The sequence below is a fragment of the Coccomyxa subellipsoidea genome (assembly GCF_000258705.1).
Source record: "Coccomyxa subellipsoidea C-169, whole genome shotgun sequence".
In the NCBI taxonomy this organism is placed as follows: domain Eukaryota; kingdom Viridiplantae; phylum Chlorophyta; class Trebouxiophyceae; family Coccomyxaceae; genus Coccomyxa; species Coccomyxa subellipsoidea.
In genome coordinates, this window is record NW_005178030.1 from 767,514 (window position 1) to 785,859 (window position 18,346).

Here is an 18,346-nt window from a genome sequence, read left to right on the forward strand (position 1 = left end):
CTTCAAGACCGACACTCGCCACCGAAGGCAAGCAAGACGCAACCCTGTTATTTCACCGTCCTGGCATTCTCAGCGCTTGATGAGAATACAATTTTGGCACCTATGTATATATTTAGACTCTTTGCACGCTCGATATCATGAAAAAAGTACAATTATTTCGAAGGGAAGCATGCGATTGAATTTAAAAGCAGCAATCGCATGGTTTTTTCTCGATCCCTCGAGGGATGACGGATCGGGTACTCCGAGATGCTGGATTTTGTGATGCACGACATATATTTGCCGATGAAATGAGCCAATACAATTTTAAATATTAAATGATAAATGCAGCAATTGGAACTATTTCGTGATTCACAGGCTTACAAGGATTTTTTCATACGTGCGCGACATCATGGCCCAAGCCGGAGGCTCAAAGGACTTCCCGTGGGCCGAAGAGGTATACTTTAACAAGATGCATCTTTTAGATGTGTTGTGATTTTTCAGTGCGCAAAATTTGAAGCAAAAGCCCGTATTTTGCACGCTGCACGCTTCTGTTGCACTATTCATGCATAACAGAACAAGCCCACTGGAGCCATTCATGGTTGTGTTGCGATGCTGCAGGTCAAGAAGGAGTTGGACAATCTTGAAAAGGCTGAGATTGGCAACCCCAAGACGCCCCTCAACAAGACTCCCTACTTGTCTGATGAGGTCGTTGACAAGATCAACGAAGGCATCAAGTATGCCCCTCCCCAGCGCTCTTCTGCTCATTTGCCTTCAGTGGAACACCATCAACTAGAGTACTCAATACATAGGCACTTGATTATGGATTTTTTGGTCTCTGCTCTTCCCTCTACTTGTGAATTTGCTCTTGTTTGAAGCGCTCCAGCATGTAGCTGGACTTGGGATTTGGGCCTGCCAATGGCCGGAGGCCATCACAGTGTGGAGCCCACTTTCTCTGGTGCTCCTCTAGAGATTGGGCGGAGTAGCAAGGCAAACATGCTTCATGATTTACTGAGCTGGAAGGTGCTGGTACCTTGCAGGTACAAGTACGATGTTGCCCTCATCCTTGACAGCGCTGCTGCTTTCTTCGGCCGTGACAATGTGGGCCTCTGTGGCGTCGCACACTTCTTCAAGGTTTGCACGTACCTTCATTCAGTGCATTGCTGCTCCTTTCCTATTGCCAGCTTCTAAAGACAGCACCTCGCAGTGCTGATTCTTCGTTGTTGATGATTCCAGTCATCATTGTGATAAGCAGGCCTTACACTTCCGTGCATGACTCCTTCTTCCTTGTCTGCCAACTCCTCAAAGTCTGCAGCTTGCAGTGCTAATTCTTCCCTGCTGATCATGATACCCATCATAGTGATGACCAAGTTTCCTGCCTGTCAATGGGCCCGTGAACTTACATACAAGACATTCAAGACCCCAAAGATCAGTCTCTCACAGATGTGGGCATGCTGCAGATTGCTGCTGTGGCCGAGCGCGCGGACGCATTTGTGGCCATCGAGTTCCTGAACAAGCGCGGCGGCAATGTCAAGTTCGGCCCCACTGCTGAGCCTCCCAGCGAGGACAAGTGGCACACCAAGGGTGCGCAGAATGCCAATCTTGTCCTGCAGTCAAAATGACTCTCTTTCAGTACTCAAAATGACTCTTCTGCCCCTTTGCCCGGGCCAGGCTTGCTTTTGCGCACACTTGCTATGCATGCTGTAATAGGTGACCGTACCTGGAGGTCATCTGCTTACATCTGCAAAGGCCAGAGAATTGCAAAATGATCTTGGCAGCATGCATCATTGTCAGCATGGTAATTCGCCTTCCTATGCTGGGCTCTTGATTCACCCTGTATTGTGAGGACATACATGTCCCTTGAGCTTTTTAAAGGACCTGCTCAGAGGTTAGTCAGCCAACTCAGCCAGCGGTAATAAGATGCTGCCAGGGTCAATACGCACCGAGTGCTGGTGCCAGCAGCATGTCCCTGTGCATGCAAGCAAATTTTTTTCCCATTCAGTGGAGTGAGGCGTGATTGGGCAATTCTGTTGTGTCTGCAGAGGGATCGGACGTGTGCAAGGCGTTTGTGAAGTACCTGGCGCTAACCAAGGTGGGCTACAACTGCGCGCACAAGCTGTACGGCCAGGCAGTCAAGCAGAACGATGCCCACACCGTCACATTCCTCGAGTGCTGCATCTTTGAGTCGGTGCGGCCCCTGTTCTTATTTTGTTATTCTTACATCTGTTTTCGGTCCTCAAGAACTAGATATGGGCCCTTTGCTGCTCTGTAAATAAAGCAGGCCACCATTGATTCCATGCATATGAAGCAGAAGAGTCACGCAGCTCGCTGCCAATGTATATTTGTTCCTTTACATGCGGTCAACCTGCGTTTCAGAGTTGCATGGTGGAAGAGCATGTGAAGGTTCCTCTGCCTGCCCACTTCATGCATGTCGTGCATCCTGCATTAGAAGGTGCATTCTTGACATGCGTGATTTTCTGCTTTTGCGTGCATGCCCTTGGTGACGTGGGCAAGTATAGGCTTTTGCAATGCATGGCCAGAATCTCACCAATGCTTGCATCAGCAGCAGCTACAGCTGTCATGTTGCACCTTTACCTCAGCCCAGGAAGATGATCAGCAATGTCACTACATGTGCCCATTTTTCTCTGGCAAGCGGGTGTGTGTGTGATCCGCAGGGGGAGAAGATGCGCGAGCTGGCATGGTTTGTGACCCACCTGAAGGCAGTCAAGGGGGACAAGCATGCCATCAAAAACTTTGACCGCGAGCTCGAGTGCAAGAACTGCTGCTTTGCCAAGGCTGCCGGCGTTGAGGCTGTAGTCCCCTGCAAGTGAGTCCATCTCTCAAAGCAGAATAGCTTGCCATCTGCCCAAATGTCCCGCCATTGAGTACAGCTGCGCCAGGAACATCAGTGTGAAGGAGGGTGTAAAAAACCACATTTGTCTCAAGTTCTGATTGCATTTGAGATCGTTAATGAAGAGCGGGCAGCAAGCTTGCTGGGCTTTAGGTAATGGGTTTCTGAGATGGATGAGCTGCTGCAAGAGCATCAGCATGCATGACCTTTTCCTTTGGGAGCCGCAGGCTGCATGCAGATGATTTCTGGTGTATCAGCATGCATGATCTTTTCCTATTGGGTGCCGCAGGCTGCAGGCTGATAAATATGCAGTGTATCAGCATGCATGACTTTTTCCTTGTGTCTGCTGCAGGCTGCAGATTGGCACCATGAAGCGCAAGCTGGCCACTGAGACCTTTGCACTTTCCTGGAAGTTCATGAAGGACGACTGAGATGCTGGGAAGAGCAAAAGGAGATCTTTAGCATTAACTGCATCATAGGACATGTTGTGTCAGGCCCTTGCATTGCATGCTGCTGTTGAACATGAAGGTTGCTCCCTGTTGGACCATGCATGTGCTGACGTAGATTAGACCCATGCAGATATTTGTGGTGTGAGACGAGAGAATACGGAATAAGTGCATTGCCTTGCATGCATGTGTGTGAAGCGCTCTGCGCAACAGTCTACTGGAATTGTTTGCTAATGACTTGTGCGGCGTTGAATATTCTTGGCTTGAAAAGTGCTGGCTGGCACAATCCTTGTTATCTGATCAGCAGACTAGTTGCTTTACTCAGTACGCTTCATCAAGCACTCCTGCAGACCCCTAGGGCTACGCACAGACCACTGTTACACCCACAATTACACCCTTGCATATGTATTTGCATGATCAACGCTCTTTAGAGCTGCGCATGCCTCCTGCTGATACATTCATGTCTTCAAGCAATTTACGCTAGCTGTGACACTATGCTAGAACACTCCTGGAGCATGCATCTCGATTGATGACTACTGTCCAAATTTGGACCCACACACTGCATGCTTTCTCATCAAAGCAATCTGAGAAGATCCCCGGCTTATTCACGCTTACTCGCACGGAATCGCACTTCTCACGACCATAAAATCCAGAATTAATTGCAGACTTCTATTCGTTTGCTGACGAAGACAACAGCTTGAACGTCCTGGCTGGAATAAGGTGACCACTGCCCGTGACAACCCTGCATTCATCTCCAGAACGCTTAACATGCAAGCTGCTCCTCTTTGTGAGAGAAAGATTCTTGTTGTCTTTGAACGAGCTGATGCAACCATAAGCTTGTAAATTGTACGTCGCAGTATACACTGGGTCCGACGCCCGCACGACGCGCCAGCTGAGGGACAATCTCAAGCCAGCATGAAGGACTTTCCATTTGAGGACGAGGTAGGGGAAATGAAGCAATCGGCTTTTTGGATGCTCGTCCAAGAGACGCACTCAACCTGACGATGAGAATGCAGTCACAAAAAGGCTGCATGCAACAGCACACATGTGTCAGTGAGCAAAGCTGCTGGGGCGATGCTGCAGGTCAAGAAGGAGATGGAGAACATTGAGAAGGCGGAGGTTGGGAACCCCAAGACTCCCATCGCTCGCTCACCCTACCTCAGCGACAAAGTGGTCAACGAGATCAATGAGGGCATCGGGTGAGTTTTGCCTGTGCATACCATTGCTACTCATGCTTCTGCCCTTGATCCTGATCTCCAGTAGCTTGAGAAAAACCCAGTCATTGACTGAGGCATGCATGTGCTCTGCAAAATGGCATCTCCAGCTGTATTTGGAGAACATTTTTCCATGCTGATGCACAGGTACAAGTACCATTCTGCCCTCATCCTTGACAGCGCTGCTGCCTTCTTTGGCCGCGACAACGTGGGCCTCTGCGGCGTTGCACACTTCTTCAAGGTGACCTGCAGAAGCCACCGCCCCCACTTTTCTGACAGTCTGATCAATCCTGGCAAAGTTCCAGAGAGGTAGCATGCATGAAGATGCGTGCCTCGAAACTCAGCAGGACAGCAATCTTTTTTCTTGGATGCTCTATGTGCTGTGCTATCCATATGCTGTCCATGGCCCCGGCTGGCAAGGGCTGGCAATATAAATACTGAGCACCGTGCCCATGGTCAATCGGGTCTTTCTTGGATCCAAGCAAGACCCGATGGCAAGTCCATCAAGGGACTGTAATTTGTAAGCCTTGTCCTGCAGCTTGTCTGAAGATGCACCTTGCCTCTGGCAGGAAAAGCGTTCATAATGATACCGCAAATGTCAACGTTGTCTAGCAGAAAGAAGGTGGAAGCGTTGCCTTGACGAAGGCCCTGCTTGTGCATGCAGGTGCTGGCAGTGATTGACCGCGCCGACGCATGGCAAGCTGTGGACTTCCTGAACAAGCGCGGCGGCAATGTCAAGTTTGGCAAGATTGCTGCCCCGCCCTCCGAGGATGAGTGGAGCAAGAAAGGTCTGCATCCCTCCCATTACAAGACATCCCACATGATGTGTCTTTGCTATCACATCTCCAGCAAAGCAGATCCGTGCTGGCACTGGTTGAGAGGATGTGGGCCGTCTGGCCAGCACGCAAGGTATTGGAATGTGTAGGCTCTTTCTCTATCTTTCTCTCAATCGTTGTCTCTGGCTAGGTCTGATTTTGGGGTGATCATGTGACACGGGGTAGGACATGTGGGCGCAATAACTTGCAGCTTTGGTTATATTTGTGACCGAGGTGGTGCACTTCTGCTGCAGGCAAGTCTGATGTCAAGCTCGCGTTTGAGAAGACTCTGGCGCTGGCCAAGGTGTTTTACAACAACACGCACGAGGCCTACAAGACCGCGATGAAAGAGAGCGATGCGCACTCCGCCATGTTCTTCAAGTGTGCTCTCGAGGAAGTGGTGCGCATCAATACAGTTCTACCACTCTCTTTAAGGCTACATATCTGTCATATGTCAGCTCATTGCCGTGCCAGGCCATCGCTTGGTTGCATGTCTGTCAAATATCAGCTAGTCATGGTGTCAGGACATCATCAAGTGACAGAACGTGTCAAGTCCCACCATGCTGCAAAATATAGTGAGCCTCACAGTGTCTTAAATGATGGCACGCATCACAAGATTTATTCCTGGAAAAACAGGACACATGCACACAGGTATCAGTGGTCTCAGGATCAGATCTGTAAGTTATGTCCTTGACGCGGGCTTGCACGTAGGATGGCTGACCCTGAGGCGCTACTTAGTGGCATGCTTTCGAAGTCTCCTGCATGACCGTCAGCCCGCATGCATGTTCATCATAAGTTCATGCATGTGCATGAGAGGGTGGGGCAGCTGATGCCAGTGGGATCTGGTATGCGAGCAGGGGGCCAAAATGCGGTGTCTGTCCGACATGGTGTCCCACCTGAAGACGGTGGAGAAGGACAAGCACGCCATCAAGAACTTTGACCGCGAGCTGGAGTGCAAGACCTGCTGCATGGCCAAGGCCGCTGCCATTGAGGCGGTCATCCCCAGCAAGTGAGAACGATAAACTCCTCTCTCCGCATCCCCAGGGTTGACATGCATCTGACAACCTCTGATGACCCTCTGGCAGCCGGACTCGAGCAGGAATTTCCACAAGCTCCGTGCAGAGCAGAAGAAGACGTGGTTGGCGCTGCAAATACAGTATGGGTGCAGCACGCCTTGTGATGTACCTTTTTGGATGAGTGCAGCACCGCTGCCTGGTTCAAAGCATCAGCTTTGTCTATGTGTGTGTCAGCACACATGGTGGCTCACACCACAGCAGCAGTCCTCTATTAGACAAACAGACAGAAAATTCACATATCAACTCCAGAATGTTTGACGATTTTTCCACTTGGTTCTTTCCCCAGCGGCAAGAAGGGATGCTTTGTCAGGTACACACACGCCGAATGTAATGTGATTTACGTGAAGCCGCATGCTGACGCATGTGTATGTTCATTTTGTGGTGCAGGCTGCAGATTGGAACCATGAAACGGCTGCTGGCCACTGAGACCTTTGCAATCTCCTGGAAGTTCATGAGGGACGATTCTGAGGGCGAGAAGGGGATGTGCTAGCTGATCTTTGAGGGGCTGCATAAACCGCCGATCCATGAGACAAGTGCACCAAATGGGGTTCTTTGAAGTTGCTGTGTTGCAAAACCGAGTCACGATCTTGCATGCTGCTGTCATTGGAGACTCTGTTGATTAGTGTGAGTGAGATAATGCTGAGCTATAGTGAACATTTTGAGAGTGCCTCATGGGGTGCAGCAGCTGCTGCCAACACGGTGTTGTGTGCATTGCAACCGACTGCATGAAACACGCTGAAAGTATTTTGTCCTTATGATCATCTGACAGCAATTTAGGTACAATCCTGACCATCCAAGTTTTGTAAGAGGAAGAAGCACAAGACCACTTCAGGTGTGAAAGCTCAATTTGCTTACAAAGACGACATCCTAATTCTTGCAGATGCCAGCTTGATGCTGTACCTGAGCGCTCAAACTTCTCTGTGAGACCAAACTTTGTCTCATGGGCCAGCTCAGTTGAAGGCATCAGGGGATCACCTACATTCAAAAAATGGTGCAGTCTCCTGAAGTCTACAAGCAGACTCAGAGCTGCGATCTATTGTGTACCCTTTGGTTTTAGACATCGATAACCCCCAAAGGAGCCGCTGACCTATCTAAGTCATGGATTAGGCTTGCGGGGGGTCTCTGATCGCGGCGCTGCTGCAGGGCTTCCTACAAGGCGTGGCTGCGCGCGCGTGAGCGCACGCTGGAGTCTGCCTCACTGATGATGATGAGATTGCTGCTGCTGCGCAAGCGTGGGAGGCATGGCTGCGTTGCAAGGCAACGCACAGCCAACAGACGCCAGGCTCAATCATAAATGTTCTCTATCATGTCGATCCTTCCCTTCGTCCTGATTTTGCCCCAATTCTTTAAAAGCACAGAGCGGTGCAGCTGCCGTCGCCTTTCCCTCCATTCACAGCCACGCTTGCAGATGGGCCAACAGCTGGCTCTGGCAGCTGCTCACAAGTGCGCCTTGGCTGTCCCTTCCCGACAGGCTGGCGGCGCAGGCTGGGCATGGACAACTGTTCTTGCGCCACAGGCTTGTCCTCATTCCCGGTGTCATAAGTCAAGACTTTTGGGCCTGTTATACCTGGATAGCCGCCCCCATCCACAGCTGTGGCTGCTGGGCATGCTCCACAACCTGCGGCGGGTGGAGCCTGAGCTGGCCTCTTACCGCCGCTGTGGGCCTCCACACCGCCGTCAGCCGCCTTGGCTTCCTGGCTCCCCTGCTGGCCAGCACACGCAGCCTGGCCCTCCTTGTCTGATGGCATGCCTGCAGCCGCCACATTTCGGCCGCGCCACACCGCTATCTTCACATGCAGACCGTCCTCGTCAACAAACTCTGCGCTGACGCATCCATATGCGGCTTGGCAGCAGTCTGCAGCGACACCACTGCTCGCACCGGCACCCCGCAATGCTGTAGGGTGCAGAGCCCTGCCTTTACCTCTGCCAGCTGTCTTAGGTTGCGGCTGACCTCCCGCATGATCTGCCGTGCCGCCCCTTGATGGTGGCCTGCCGGTGTATGGATGCGGGAGGGGTGGCTTTGTGGCACCGACCGAGCGGACACCTAGCCGTGATGCCATGGGCCTGCCCTTTGGAGCTGTATTTCTCCCAGGGGTCTTCTGGCATATGCTGTCAGCTGCTGTAATTGCTGCGGATGCTGGGCTGCAAGGCTCAGGGTCTGCCCGTTTAATGCTCGCCTGCCAGGCAGTGCTCGCTCATCATGGTGGACTCTTGTATTTTCCCATCCTGCGGTTCAGGTGCAGACTCGTCCATGTCTGTGGCTTTCTTTATGTTGAGGAATGCTGTGCTTGATTAATGAAGAAGTTGAAATTTTTAGAACCTATTTGAAGGCAGTACCTGCTTCTCGTAGTACTTCTTTGCAGCTTTGGAGGAGTTCTTTTTCCTTGCCATCCGGTGCACTGGTAAAAAGCGTTCGCGAAAAAGAATGCTGATGTTAGGTCTTTTAGCTGATAGATGCGATGCTGGTGATTCCAATATACTGGCCAAAATACACTTTGGTCTGTCGATTGTTGGGCTGCCTGAGCTTCGCGCCAAACAAGTCCTGATATGAAGGAGGCTGTTTCTGAAGGGTCCAAGCGATAAAATGATGCTCTGCGCAAACTTCAATGATCTCCAAGGTGGCTTGTGAGTATCGATGGAATTTGGGAAATGTAACGACCTGAACGACGACCGAAGAACGAACAACTCCAGAAAGAAACAGCGCCGTCGCCGACAGCCCCAGTCTCGTAGGGGAGGGAATTTAATATGATGGCAGCCACTCTCTTTTCCGAGACTCCAAGCTGAGAATCGCTGTCCTGTTGACCAGATCGTTCAAACTGAATATTGATCTTGGATGACGCAGTGTGAATGATGGCAACCTGATCCGTCCAGTGCTCTTGCAAGTCGTGCCAGATGGTGAAGGCATACCTCCGATATGAATTGAGCAATACATTTGGAGTCGTCACATCAAACTCTGCACTCGTGCACGACAACAGTGGAAAATCTGTTGTCACTGCTGCACTTGAGAATGTCGCGGTTTGGAACATACGACAAGGCACTTTGGTGAGCCAGATCAACGTCTCGATAATGAGAGTGACTTTCCCTGACCAGGATGCTGTAGTTATTTTGCGTTATTCCTTTACAAGTTTTTAGTTCAGGTCGACTAGGCTACGCCCTCGACTAATAGAAAGCATGCTAAGCATCAATGTACCCAACTTATGGATCCTGAAAACGCACAGAGTGCAGTGAGATTAACAGGGCCTACCTGCTGCGGCAGAGTACACAATCTGAGATTATTTGGTGCAGGTGCGCATGCTGGTGCCGCCAACATCTGCAGAGGGCAGGGCACCAGCAGAGGTGACACAGCTGGCGGCAGCCCCTGCCTCGCCCCACGTCGCTGCTGGCCACTCCGATGGCACCATCCGCATCTGGAACCTGGAGACTGGGGACTGCGAGGTGTGCTTGTTTTCACGTTTCCCGCTGTTCCATGCACCAATGCCATGTTGCAGCCCCTCTGGACGTCTAAGACATCAGAAGCTTGGCCTGGCGACAGAGAGCAAGAAGCCAGCACTGAGCCGCCTGCAGTGTCCTCTGCCACTCGTGATGATAATATGTAGCTCATTGACACGATGTCAATGCTACACGGTGCACCTTCTCTTCCAGCAATAGCCTAGATTACAGACTGAGTCTGTAGATCATGGCATGCAGTACATGCAGTGCAGATCACGGTACTTGAATGGGTCAGTCATTGAGGGAGTGGTTGGCTGTGCAGGTGACATGGACGGGGCACAGGAGGGCGGTGACAGCGCTGCGCTACAACAGGAGTGGGGGCATGCTGGCGTCCGGCTCGCAGGACACTGACATCATCCTGTGGGACGTCGTGGGCGAGACCGGCCTGTTCCGGCTGCGCGCCCACACCGCTGAGGTCACTGACCTGGTGCGCCCTCACCAGTGCAGCCTTTTTTTCTTTTGGCGGGAGTGAGCAGACTTGGTGTGCTGTGGCCAGGACTTTACTAGACTGAGAACGCCACATCATTGACAGTGTAAACAGTGAGTGCGTCTATATGGCCGGCTGGGGGCTGGAGAAGCTCGTTGGGTGCAGGTGCATGCCAGCAGCTCTGATGTGACCTTGAGATAGTTGTCAGTTTACCTTTGTTGCAATTTGCAGGCGTTTGTGGAACGCTGCAACGTGCTGGTAAGTGGGAGCAAGGACGGCTACGTGCGCGCGTGGGACCTTGGCACCCAACACTGCTTCCAGACCGTACTAGGCCAGCAGGGCGAGGTACGCTACAGCATCAATGAGTGCAGAATGAGATATGGCTGCGGCATATGGTCATGTCTTCGCGTCAATTTTGATGCATCCTGAAATTTTTTCAGCATATGATGCAGGGACAGTTCTTGGGCTTGTCATGGAATGTAATATGACGCAGCAGAGGGTCCCCTTGCTGCATCGTATTGTGTTCCTTGCCACGTCCAAGCCCTGCTGTGGCTCTCCTGATGCATGTCCGACGTATTTCAGATGCTCAGGCATGCATGCCTGATCGATGAGTGCTGCAGGTGTGGTCGCTGGATGTGGATCCCTTTGAGCACCAGCTGGCGGTGGGGGGCGTGAGCGCCCAGGTGCACCTGTTCAGGCTGGGGGGCGATGCCTCAAATGCAGGCGAGGCGGGACCTTCAGGCCGTGAGGCACGCACCAAGGAGGTGTGTCTGAGACAAACCAAGTATTTTCTTGACTCGCCACCATGCCTAATTCTGTTCACACCTGTGTTCATGCAATAGGTTTCACTGCATGCAATTCTGGGAAGTGGAGTCCTCAGGGTGATTTAGGAGCCCAGGATCATCATTTGCGGATGTGGCATCCTTGTTAATCCATGTGTCCGTACAATGTGTGATATCAATAGTAAAGGACGTCTGGTGGTGTGTGCAGGTATTGCATGCGGAGGGCAGCGTTGCGCGACAGGCGCCGGAGCGAGTGGCACTGCTGCGATACAGCCCAACGGGCCATGTGCTGGGTTGCCAAAGTGCTGGCAAGGTCCTGGAGCTCTTCAGGTGCCCATACACTCTCTTTTGCACGTCCTTGATACTGATCAATACTGATCTGACGCCATTCTACATCTCTCTCTGAAAACATAAACCAATTTTAGATTTGCTCATAGGAATTTAGCAAGTTGGTGGCTCAAGCTCCTGCTAGCACAGCAAAGGGCAGGCTGAGTAGCAAAATGTTGAGGTTGAGCGGCTGTGTGCAGATTGAGGTCTGAGAAGGAGGCGCGGAAACACATGCAGCGGCGGAAGAAGCGGAAAAGAGACAAGGCTTCCGGAGGGGACGCAGAGCAGACCGGCACAGCTGTCCAGGAGGCCGATGCAGCTGGTGATGCCATTATGGCATCCGACCTCTTAGCGCCCCTGCAAGTGAGTCACCAATGGCTCAGAGCTGCTCAATATTCTGCAAAATGCTCACTTGCTCTTGACATGCAAGGAAGCTTCTTTGCCAGTAGGCCTTTGATGTCTTCTTAATCGATCCAGCTCTTAGACATGTGCATCAAATGCTGCTCAGTCATGCTGGAGCCAGTTTCAAGGCCCTGCCTAGATGTGACATGAGGCATCATTATTAAGCACAGACTGCTTACGGGCAAATGCTAAGTGGCAAAGGTTGACTACAGGTGCTCCGAGCAAAAGCAAAGATCAAGGCATTTGCGTACGGGAAGCAGAATGCCAAGGGAGTGGTGGCCACTGTCACGCTGGCGCTCTCCAACAACCTCATAGAGGTATATGCTTGCAACAAGCCATGCCAATAAAATTGCCGGTCACCCTGCTATTCAGTCTCACCCTGGCATGTCCACATGTCCAGGTCATGAGACTGCCCTGCAGCGCTGGCCGGATCCTTGAGCTTCAGCACCCATGCAGCATGTTGGAGCCATCGGGGGCCTTGATTAGCTCTTTCAGGAAGCCACTAAACAGCTGCAAAGCACATACAGCAACTTGCAATTGCAAATCAAAGAGAGGAAGAGAAAGTTTTGGTGGAGACTGCCCTTTGCAGCGCTGGTCGAAGCGCTTGATGCCTTCAGCATCCATGCAGCAAATTGAAGCTATCAAGCTCCTCGTTACAGCGCTGCCAGGCAGCCAGTCAACTACTCTAAGAAGATGTGCAACAAACATAAATCGCAAATTTTAAAAAAGTGAGCTAGCTGCCGTGTATTTTTGGCTGCCCTGCAGTGCTGCTCGAGCCGCTTGATGACTTCAGCATCCATGCAGCATGCTGAAGCCGTCCCTGGCCTTTTTCAGCTCTGTCAGGCAGGCACTCACATGCTGCGCTACGCACTACACTGCACACATGCACTACCTTGAAATCCACTTTCAAAAGATTGAGCAAGTAGTCATTTGAATTGGGCTGCAGAGCTGGAGCGTGACGGAGGAGGAGTGCAAGCGGCTGAGGGCTGTGGATGCCCCGGGGCACCGGTCGGGCGTGCGCGCATTGGCGCTGTCATCGGACGACGCCGTTCTGCTGTCGGCCGCTGCCGGCGCTGTCAAGCTGTGGAACCCGACCTCCGGCGCCTGCCTTCGCAGCATCGAGACCGGCCAGGTGGAGTCTCATCAGATATGTGTCATGTTCCTAATACGGACTCTTCTCCGTCTTGGAACCTGAGTAACAGATACTAATACGGAGTATTGTCCGTCTTGGAAACTGAGTCACCACAACTTCTTGTTGCGCATGCCATCAGCAACGGCAGAAATGCTGCCCCATGCAAGAATGATCCCTGTATGTGGTATTTCGTCCTCCAGCTGGTGATCTCCTTTTGGCTTCTCCCATGCTTCTCTGGCAGGTGTTATCCATTGGAGCTGAATGTGACTGTCAGGCCTAACAGTACGGTGGTTGGCTTGCCGGAGTTGTTCAGGTCCATTTGAGCAACTGCCATGGCAGCTTGGGGAAGCTAGACATGCTTTGTCAGGCCACAAGAAGATTTATAGCACGCCTCTTGGATGGATATTTGTTTTGCCTGTCTTGTTCAGCGCTGCCTGGATTCTCGATGCCTGGGATGTTGACCACATGGGGTGGCATGCAGGGGCTGTGCGCGCTGTTTGCGCCGGGCAACAGGCACGCGGTGGTGGGCACAAAGGAGGGCAGCATCCAGATCCTGGACATCGGCGCCTCCGAGGTCTGCGACACCATCGCAGCCCACACCGCTGCGGTGCGAGACCCATGCCCTCATCCAATCCCTCATCCGTGCAATCACCAGACACAATTTCATTTTTGCTGAAGCAATGTGACCTGCAGACCTGCATTCCAAAGCCAAGTGCCTGCCAGATCAGACGCCTCTGAATTGCACGCACGCGATCCTGACCATCCTGCATGGCATGAGCCGCTTTGAACAATCACACATATGCTTCATGCACGTTCATGCTGCATGTCACTGGTTGGAGCGAGCGAGGAGCTGTTGCACTGTCCTGGATTCTTCACATGGCTCTTGCAATGACATTCCCACTGACTGGACTACATTCCAATGTGGCATCATCTGCTGTTTTTAGGATCCCACCCCAGCCCTACAAATGGGAGGGGACAACTAAATTGGAAGGATGGTAATGGATGTGTAATATGAAATTTTGTTGTAGGTGTGGTCGGTGGTGGCGCTGCCGGACAGCAGCGGCTTTGTGAGCTGCAGCGCGGACCACGACGTCAAGTTCTGGGAGTGGGAGGTCACCACCGAGGCGCCGGCTGCCGGCGCGGCCGCGGGGCCGGCCGCGCGACGGCTGGGGGCGCGGCACGTGCGCACGCTGAAAATGGCCGACGATGTGCTCTGTGCGCGCATCAGCCCCGACGGCCGGCTGCTCGCCGTCTCTCTGCTTGACTCCACAATCCAGGTGAGATTTGGTGTCCTTTGATGCAGCGTTGTGTCACAATCAGCGCAGAATGTTTGAGGGTGGGCAAATGTCGCCGTGCTGAGGTTGTCCCAAAGGAGCTATTTGCATGCTTCCCGCCATCATGAAGACCTTGTTACTGCTGTGTCCTGGGGCATTCAGTCTCTGACAAGGATTTTTCTTGGGATGCCAATGTGGCATATCTAGACGCATGCTTGTCCGTCGCAGCTGCTTGTTTCTAAAGGAGTCCTTACAGCCTACTTGGAGCCTTTCTTGCAGCCTTGACAATATCTTTCACCGCGCAGGTGTTCTTCATGGACACGCTGAAGTTCTTCCTGTCGTTGTACGGGCACAAGCTGCCGGTGCTGAGCATGGACATCAGCAGCGACTCGACGCTGCTCATCAGCGGCTCCGCCGACAAGAACATCAAGATCTGGGGCCTCGACTTCGGCGACTGCCACCGCTCCATCTTCGCACACTCCGATTCCATCATGCAGGTCCGTCACCTTTTGTTTGTTGGACGTTGACATCCTTTCCAGCCTTGCAGGTGGTGATAGGCACGAGCTTTTCTTGCAGGTTGTTCCTTCCTTCCTCACTCTGCAAGATATGCTCGCTCGCTGCCGCAATCTGCATGGCTGAAGGGATTCGCACTCGACAAAGCTTGGTACTTTGATAAATTTACCTAACTCTCCATGAGTGGGCTGCTTTGCTGAGCGCATTCGATATCCTTCTCAACCATGCACGTGGAGGCGGTTGCAGGCCTTCCTTGCAGCTCTCTGCTGAGTTCTCTCAGTCTGCACGGAATGCTCTATGCGGCCTCCTGAGGCAAGGCTGGAAAGACTTGTACGTCACAATACTGCCGACATGCAAAAGCCCACCTGCCCATAAGGGCGCTGATTACCAACACTGCAGGAAGATGAACTGCGAGCTAGTTATATTTATACTTATTGTCACTGGGCAGGTGGCGTTTGTGCCGGACACGCACTATGCCTTCACGGTGGGCAAGGATGGGCTGGTCAAGTACTGGGACGCCGACCGGTGGGAACTGCTGCTCACCCTGGAGGGCCACAAGGCAGAGGTGTGCTCTCTCTTGCCAAGCAAGCTCTGCTGCCTTGCTGCTGGCATGTCACCCTGCGGTGACACGTCAGCATACAAAGCCAAGCGTTGTCGTCGTCTCTGTTCTGCAGTGAGCTCTCTGCCTTGCTTGGTTCTGAGAGCTTCCTGCAGAGTGGACATCATCATTGCGCCCGTGGCATTGTGATATAGGGAGGCATGCAGGGATGCTGCCTATTTGCAAACTTTAATTTGTCAACAATCTGCCCAACATTGAGGTATTTCTCACGCAAAATGGGGGCCTGGGATATGGTCTGCCCAAATTCAGATCAAGCTGCTAAAATACAAGCTAAGGAGTTTGACAACATGGTAAAATCATTGATTGATGGAGGTTGCAAGTATTGATACGACGAGGCAGAGTGCCTATCTGCAGACCATCTCATATCAGTGGCTTGGAAGTGGCCCCCACGCGCACTGTGCTGGAAGGTCATGCTTACACATGCTCAGGCAGTGATGAGTCATGAATAGGGAGTGACCAGTCATGGCGGCTGCCAAAACAGGTGTGGTGCCTGGCGGTGAGCCGCGCGGGGGACATGTGCGTGAGCGCGGGCGCGGACCGCTCGCTGCGCGTGTGGCAGCGCACCGAGGAGCCCTTCTTCGTGGAGGAGGAGAAGGAGAAGCGCCTGGAGTCCCTCTTCGAGGCCGATCTCGAGGTGACACCGGCCTTCTTTGCAAAACATGCACCTTCACACCGAAACTGTTTGTGTCTCATCTGCGCACATCAAACATCATGTAGCTTGATGTGCTTGCAGTAACACCTGCACAAGAGAGAGGCAAGCTTTTGCTGCATTGCTAAACTGCTGCATTGTCCAGGGTTACTATGTTTTCTTTTTATCTAGGGGTGTTACTGTAGGCAAGGAAATAACAATCTTGGGCAGTGCTAGGCAAGATAAGCAGATCCAGGCCTCACACAGGCAATAATGAGATATGGTTATTAGTACTGTGAAATCATCGAGTGGTCGCTGTGCAGGAGAATGCGGCGAGCAAGCAGACGGGGCTAGAGGAGGCTCCGGCTGAGACAGGCACGGCGTTGGCGGGGCGGCAGACGCTGGAGGTGCTGTCCGGCGCAGAAAGCATCGCCGACGCCCTCGAGCTTGCCGCCGCTGAAGCCGAGCGCCACAGGGTGCGCCCATCCTCAAATGCTTTCTTTTAACATCCCATGTTGATTCTGATAGCACAAATCCTGATTTTGCTGTATATCCTTTCTGTCCCTGGACACATGGGCAGTGACAAACTGATGTGCACCTTCACTCCTGAAACCCTTGGTGCTTTCGCACATCCTGGACATTACAGGTTTCTTTGGTCCGGTCTCAGAGCCACTCTGCATGCACCATATAATAAGTACTCCTTATTGTAACGGCGCATGCCCGAAAACAATTGCACATACCCAAGAACGGGCACCAAGAGAACCGCTACACAATGCTTCACAGCCAAAGGACCGGCAATAACGAGTTTGCACGACACTATGGCGCTGCAGATGATCATACCAAGCAAAACAGGCACAAATAAATCTGCAACGCTCTGCGCAGGCATTTGCTGCCGAGGCGGCGGCGGCCGGCGCGCCCGGCAAGGCGCCGCCGGCAAACCCGCTGCTGGCTGGGCGCAGCGTGGAGGAGTATGTGCTGGCGGCTGTGGGCCGAGTGCGCGCCGGGGACCTGGAGCAGGCTTTATTAGTGCTGCCCTTCTCCGACGCGCTGCGCCTGCTGCACTACCTCTGCTCCTGGCTCGCGCGTGGCTCCCGGGTGCGCTGCTTGCTGTTGTACTGTCCATCTTCCCCTTTTCCTTCCGCTTGGGAATACTAAGCCAGCATGCACATTGTTCATGGTAGAAGGTCCGCTGCTGTGCAAGCAATGATGAGACTCTTACTTGAGAAGACGACATCTCAAGAGTTTCATGCATATGACTTGTTTCCTTGGTGACATTTGCAGAAAAGCATGGCGGGTAGCTAGAAAAAGAACCTGTGAAGACTGTATTTCGGAGGTTTGATGGTGAAGCCTCCCGTCAGTGTCCTGAAAACCCGCATTGTCTTCCTAAGCACAGGTGGAGCTGGTGAGCCGGGCGGCTGCGCTGTTGGTGCGGCTGCACCACGCGCAGCTGCTGGCGACCCCATCGGCGCGCGCCCCCCTGGTGCGGCTGCGGGGACTGCTGCGGCAGCGCACCCAGGGCCTCAAGGACACCCTCGGCTTCAACCTGGCCGCCATGGCACACCTCCAGCGCGCACTCAAGGACCGCCAGCAGTCCGCCATGGCCTGAAACTAACATGATGGCTGAGATTGACAATTGCTGGCTTTTCGCGGGCAAGCTTGTGAAGCTGATGCGCATGAGGGAGCGAAGCTGTAGGCGCAGGGTTTGGTGGGGCCTTGTGGAATGTCCAGGGGGGCCCAAGACAGCACTTTTTTGTACTTCTTGGCAATCCCAGGATGGACCTCTGCAAAGCAGTCCGCCATGATCTGAAACCCACATGCTGGAATACACTGGTTGGCCTGGTTTCTGTGACAGTTGGCGTGTGCCATATCACTTGATAGCGTGGTATGCGTGCTTGAACACAATGCACCTAGCTAGTACTTATAGATGGCCCGGTGGATATCGGGACCAGGGCCCGAGAGCATGCAGGGAGTTGGCCGCTGAAATCATTTAATGAGAGACAACGCAGCATGTCTGAGAGTGCTGCATTAGAAGTCAGTCGGCTTGTGATGCCATACAGCCGAAGGACAAAAAAATTTAAGAGTTGATGTGGAGTGCTGCCAGCAAGTCCGGCGACATTCATGTCCTTCAGGAAGGTTCTGATGACCGGCCTCATGCACTTTGTAAGCGCATTTGCCCAAATGCTCACCACTGCGGCACAGTAGATTTATTCACCTAGTATGATGCCGTTGCTACAGCATACCGCAGCATGCAATCAGTGATGTCTCGTGCTGGCTCACACAAAACCTTCGCATGATCTCAATCTTGCCTGTGCTCGCTGCATGTCACTGACATGATCGTATCTCTGGGAAGTGGAAGCATGCAAATTGCAACCAAG

At 52.6% G+C, this 18,346-nt stretch overlaps 4 protein-coding genes across 4 annotated transcripts; 3 read left to right on the forward strand and 1 right to left on the reverse strand.

Moving 5' to 3' along the window:
* Positions 1-388: 388 nt before the first annotated feature.
* COCSUDRAFT_57040 (ferritin-like protein) lies at positions 389-3,258 on the forward strand (the record flags this gene model as incomplete). The annotated part of the gene is made up of 7 exons (XM_005645607.1): positions 389-433; positions 598-713; positions 1,017-1,110; positions 1,437-1,560; positions 2,019-2,164; positions 2,652-2,803; positions 3,180-3,258. 7 exons carry the CDS (start codon positions 389-391, stop codon positions 3,256-3,258), a joined length of 756 nt encoding a protein of 251 aa, XP_005645664.1.
* A 930-nt stretch (positions 3,259-4,188) lies between these two features.
* Positions 4,189-6,868, forward strand: COCSUDRAFT_43468 (ferritin-like protein; the record flags this gene model as incomplete). The annotated part of the gene is made up of 7 exons (XM_005645608.1): positions 4,189-4,215; positions 4,357-4,472; positions 4,635-4,728; positions 5,152-5,275; positions 5,557-5,702; positions 6,160-6,311; positions 6,766-6,868. The coding sequence occupies 7 exons, from the start codon at positions 4,189-4,191 to the stop codon at positions 6,866-6,868; spliced, it is 762 nt and encodes a 253-aa protein (XP_005645665.1).
* Positions 6,869-7,724: 856 nt separating this feature from the next.
* On the reverse strand, positions 7,725-8,769 carry COCSUDRAFT_57042 (hypothetical protein; the record flags this gene model as incomplete). The annotated part of the gene is made up of 3 exons (XM_005645609.1): positions 7,725-8,233; positions 8,330-8,555; positions 8,716-8,769. The coding sequence occupies 3 exons, from the start codon at positions 8,767-8,769 to the stop codon at positions 7,725-7,727; spliced, it is 789 nt and encodes a 262-aa protein (XP_005645666.1).
* Positions 8,770-9,270: 501 nt separating this feature from the next.
* Positions 9,271-17,577, forward strand: COCSUDRAFT_43469 (transducin family protein; the record flags this gene model as incomplete). Its single annotated transcript, XM_005645610.1, has 17 exons — positions 9,271-9,420; positions 9,664-9,813; positions 10,130-10,294; positions 10,526-10,639; positions 10,915-11,058; positions 11,285-11,406; positions 11,604-11,766; positions 12,018-12,122; positions 12,752-12,937; positions 13,419-13,544; positions 13,966-14,214; positions 14,517-14,708; positions 15,173-15,289; positions 15,825-15,977; positions 16,295-16,447; positions 16,854-17,066; positions 17,365-17,577. The coding sequence occupies 17 exons, from the start codon at positions 9,271-9,273 to the stop codon at positions 17,575-17,577; spliced, it is 2,715 nt and encodes a 904-aa protein (XP_005645667.1).
* Between the last annotated feature and the right edge of the window lie 769 nt (positions 17,578-18,346).